Source organism: Phalacrocorax aristotelis, chromosome 2 (assembly GCF_949628215.1).
Source record: "Phalacrocorax aristotelis chromosome 2, bGulAri2.1, whole genome shotgun sequence".
Lineage (NCBI taxonomy): Eukaryota > Metazoa > Chordata > Aves > Suliformes > Phalacrocoracidae > Phalacrocorax > Phalacrocorax aristotelis.
The window spans coordinates 157,066,447-157,071,066 of NC_134277.1; the positions used below are offsets into that span (position 1 = coordinate 157,066,447).

The 4,620-nt window shown below is 56.7% G+C and overlaps 1 protein-coding gene across 1 annotated transcript; it reads left to right on the top strand.

The window, feature by feature from the left end:
* The first annotated feature begins 302 nt into the window (after nt 1–302).
* On the top strand, nt 303–4,406 carry MYC (MYC proto-oncogene, bHLH transcription factor). The gene is made up of 3 exons (XM_075085805.1): nt 303–626; nt 1,529–2,237; nt 3,269–4,406. The coding sequence occupies exons 2-3, from the start codon at nt 1,544–1,546 to the stop codon at nt 3,829–3,831; spliced, it is 1,257 nt and encodes a 418-aa protein (XP_074941906.1). The 5' UTR covers nt 303–626; nt 1,529–1,543; the 3' UTR covers nt 3,832–4,406.
* The last annotated feature ends 214 nt before the right edge of the window (nt 4,407–4,620 follow it).

Here is a 4,620-nt window from a genome sequence, read left to right on the forward strand (position 1 = left end):
TTGCGCGGCTCGTAGTAAAAAGAAAAAAAAAAAAAGTGAAATACATAAAAAGGGCCGCGGAGCGCGGGTGCATCGCCTCCTCCCGGAGCTTCTCCCCGCAGCCGGGCGGCGCGGAGGGGCGCGGAGGGGCGCGGAGCAGTGCGGGAGGGCGCGAGAGGCGCGGCCGCCCCCTCGCGGCGCGCCCTCCCGGCGGCGGGAGCGCTAAAGCCTTCTCGCTTCCCGGGGCGGGCGGGGGAGCGCGCAAGGCCCCGCAGAGCTGCCCCCGCCCCCCGGCGGCACCTTCTGCCCGCCCCTCGCTGGCGATTTAAAGGGGGAAAGCAACTAAAGTTCTATTGTACCGGACAGAGCGCGCCGCTCAGCCTTGGACGCTACAATCTGCTGCACGCCGGGAAGGGGGCTTCTCTTCGCTGCTCCGTGTGGTTTTTTTGAACCGTGGTGGGAGGAAGAGATCTACATTCTCCCGGCGTTTTGTCTTGATTTTCCCCCCCGTGCTCTGCGGCGGTTCTTTCTAGATTTTTTTTTTTTTAATTATTCTACATAATATTTTTCCCCGTGTTTTGTTGTTCCCCGCACCGCCCGCAATAATTGCCTCGCTACGTTTCGCAGCTGGCGCGTTGGAGAAGCCGGTGAGTTGCGGAGCTTTGCGTTTCCCATCACTCGATCCCCCGCGGTTGTGGCGTTTGGACTGACATGGGCTGGTGACACCCGGGCTGCCGGCGGGGCCGCGCCGCGCGGCCGCGGACACCGACGGTCCCTCCCGAGGGACGCTCTCCTCTGCCGGGGCACCGGCGTTCCCCAGCCCTTTCCCTGCGCTCGGAATTTAATTTTCCTTTTTTTTTTTTTTCTTTTTTTTTTTTCCTTTTTTTTTTTTCTTTTGGTGGGGGGGAGCATTTGCTTTTCCCGCGGGCAGGTTATGGTTAGTGCACATATTGCTTATATGCGTATATATATGCGTATATATATGTATATATGACAAGATTTGGCGAAGTTTGCCGAGGTCCCTGCCGGTCCCCGTGCGTTGCCCAGGTGGGTGGCTGGGGAGCAGCTGCCTGACGGCTGGAAGCTGCCGGTCGCTCGCCGCCCCTTCCCGCCCGGAGCGGTGACCCGTGCGAGCGCGGCGGTGGCTGCGGAGAGGCGGCGGGCGCGGAGCCAAGCCGAGCCCGGCCGAGCCGAGCCCGGCCGAGCCGAGCGACGCGGGGCGGCCGAGCTGCGGGAGCCCCTCGGGGGAGCCGCCGGCGGCGGGGAGGGTGCTCTGGGAGCCGGCAGCCGACCCCTCGGTCGATGAGGTCGCGCCGCCCGGTTGTCCTGCCGAGCTTGGAGGGGGGTGAAGGGAGGGAGGGCGTGCATTTTTTTTATTATATATATTTTTTTTAATTACGAAACACGACTGCGCGTTTCCCCGCCGGCACGGCGTGGGGAGCCGGGCGGGAGCGCTGCGCCGCGCCGGGGCTCCCGGGGGTCCCGGGCTCGCCGAACGCGCGGCGGAGCGCGGCTCACCCAGGCGCCCCCCTCTCCCCCCTCCCCGCAGGCACCAGCCGCTGCGATGCCGCTCAGCGCCGGCTGCCCCAGCAAGAACTATGATTACGACTACGACTCGGTGCAGCCTTACTTCTACTTCGAGGAGGAGGAGGAAAACTTCTACCTGGCGGCGCAGCAGCGGGGCAGCGAGCTGCAGCCCCCCGCCCCGTCCGAGGACATCTGGAAGAAGTTTGAATTGCTGCCCACGCCGCCCCTCTCCCCCAGCCGCCGCTCCAGCCTGGCCGCCGCCTCCTACTTCCCCTCCACCGCCGACCAGCTGGAGATGGTGACCGAGCTCCTCGGGGGGGACATGGTCAACCAGAGCTTCATCTGCGACCCGGACGACGAGTCCTTCGTCAAGTCCATCATCATCCAGGACTGCATGTGGAGCGGCTTCTCCGCCGCCGCCAAGCTGGAGAAGGTGGTCTCCGAGAAGCTGGCCTCCTACCAGGCGGCCCGCCGGGAGGGGGGCCCCACCGCCCGCCCCGGCCCGCCGCCCGCCGGCCCGCCGCCGCCGCCGCCCGCCCTGGCCGCCTCCCCCGCCGCCTCGGCCGGCCTCTACCTGCACGACGTGTGCGCCGCCGCCGCCGACTGCATCGACCCCTCGGTGGTCTTCCCCTACCCGCTCAGCGAGCGGGCCCCGCGGGCCGGGCCCCCCGGCGCCAGCCCCGCGTCCCTGCTGGGCGACGACACGCCGCCCACGACCAGCAGCGACTCGGGTGAGTGGGGGTGGGGGTCCCCACGCGTGTTCGGGGAGGGGGGGGTAAGACCTGCGCGGCGCCCAGGGTTTCCCCCGGGGGCTCCGCTGCCCCCCCCGCCCCTCCCCGGCCTCCCTCCCTCCGCACCCCCTCCCCGCATGGGCTTTTTTAAATGCCACGTTAGCGAGGCACGGAGAGGCTCCCAGCGAATTTATTTCCTGGAAAACCAGCCCAGTTTTCCTCCGGGGTGGAGGCAGGAAAGGGGGGGGGGAAGAGAAGAGGGAGGGAGGGAGAAACTTTCATAACGGGGTCAGAGTAGGTCTCCAGCGCGGCCGGTGTCCTGGTGAAGCTGGATCCCGGTGCCACCCGTGGGCCGGGAAGGCGATAACTCCCGCCCGAGAGCCGCGGGGGGAATGTGGAGCCCGGGCGGTGCGAGTGAAAGTGACTGCAGAGGAGTGAACGGGGCTGGGAAAGTTTTAGAAATGCTTCCTTAGGTGTTTGACAGCGTGTTCCGCTCCCTCGTAAATTTGGTTTGAAAGTGAGTTTCTACTCGGAGCGCTTCCCGCCCCCCCGCCTTTGGATTTTCCACAAATTAGCAGATCAAGAGATATTCAGAAAATGCCTCTGAATACACATGTGTGTTAAGTAAGCTTTCTTTTGAGGCGTGGCCAAAGCCTTCTAAATCCTTAATTAAGGGCGGCTTGAGTCTGGGAGCTTTATTGCGCTGTACTGCTGACAACCGAGGTTAAACTTCCCTGCTATCTTTCAATGCGCTCCCCGAAATTGTGCAAGAGCTTTGCAACTTTTGAAATCAGGGAGCCGGGATTTGGAGCGCGGACTGTGTGTCCTATTGCACTTGAAGCATTGCACCTTTAAAGTAAAGGCTCCTGGGGAAAGTGGAGTCCGGAAGCATCAAATGGGTTTAATAAGGGCTTAGCAACGGCTGTGCAGCTCAGAGTAACCTTCCCTCCTAAATACAGTGGTCGTGAGACAATTTGCACACATCAGCTTATAAGTCTTTTTTTATTATTATTACTTTCTTCCCCTCACAGAAGAAGAACAAGAGGAAGATGAGGAAATTGATGTCGTTACATTAGCTGAAGCGAATGAATCCGAATCCAGCACAGAATCCAGCACAGACACATCAGAAGAGCACAGTAAGCCCCACCACAGCCCGCTGGTTCTCAAACGGTGTCACGTCAACATCCATCAGCACAATTATGCCGCTCCTCCTTCCACCAAGGTTGACTACCCAGCTGCAAAAAGGCTAAAGTTGGACAGTGGCAGAGTTCTCAAACAGATCAGCAATAACCGAAAATGCTCGAGTCCCCGCACGTCAGATTCGGAAGAGAACGACAAGAGGCGAACGCACAACGTCTTGGAGCGCCAGAGGAGAAATGAGCTGAAGCTGAGTTTCTTTGCCTTGCGTGACCAGATACCCGAGGTGGCCAACAACGAAAAGGCACCCAAGGTCGTCATCCTGAAAAAAGCCACGGAATACGTTCTTTCCATCCAGTCGGATGAACACAGACTGATCGCAGAGAAAGAGCAGTTGAGGCGGAGGAGAGAACAGTTGAAACACAAACTCGAGCAGCTAAGGAACTCTTGTGCATAGGAACTCTTGGGCATCGCATAGAATAACCCAAACTAGACTGAACTATGATAAAATATTAACGTTTCTAATATCACTCATGAACTACACCAGTTTATTGAGTATGGAACTGTTGCAACTGCATGCTGTGCGATTTCACTCGAGACTACACAACCTTGGCTGAATCTCCCAAGGGTTTGGCCAGAACCTCAAAACTGCCTCATAATTGATACGTTGGGCATAAGGGATGATGGAATATTCTTCATGCTTGGGGATGAAGTCCTCAAGATTTTTTCTTTAAAGATTTTGTATTTAAGGCATTTTTTCATATGAGAATCCCCCCAAAAAGTTGTGCCCGGATTGCTGTATATATTTCCACATCTTATTGTCATGTAAATACCTTTTAATAAAGTCTTTATAGAAAAATGTGCAACATTAATAGGCAACAGTTGTGGCAACTGGATTTATACTTGTCTTGAACTTCTGTGCCATAACATTTCACAATTTTGTTTTTTATTTAAATACATTTTTTCTTTCAAAAATGATTTTTATTTTGGTTTTAGATAAATAAATATTTGCCCAAAATTTAATTAGATAAATCCTGTGTAAAGACTTTGCTTTGTCTCCTGCTGTTGTTATTAGATGCTTATTTCCATGACATCCCTCTCGCTGTCATCATGGCAGTGACCTGGCAAAAGTCAAAGGGGAGTTAAGTGAGAGGAAATGATGATAGTTTTGCAGCTTAGTAAGGAGTTTGGTTCCTTCCCCCCTCTTCTTGCGTTAATTCAAGTAGATAAGATCATTGGTCTAGTG

What these genes read in the sequence shown, in the direction of transcription:
- MYC (XM_075085805.1), top strand. Translation starts at nt 1,544, where the DNA reads ATGCCGCTCAGCGCCGGCTGCCCCAGCAAGAACTATGATTACGACTAC. An exon ending in CACGACCAGCAGCGACTCGG is followed by an intron (nt 2,238 to 3,268) that starts GTGAGTGGGGGT and finishes TTCCCCTCACAG; the next exon opens with AAGAAGAACAAGAGGAAGAT.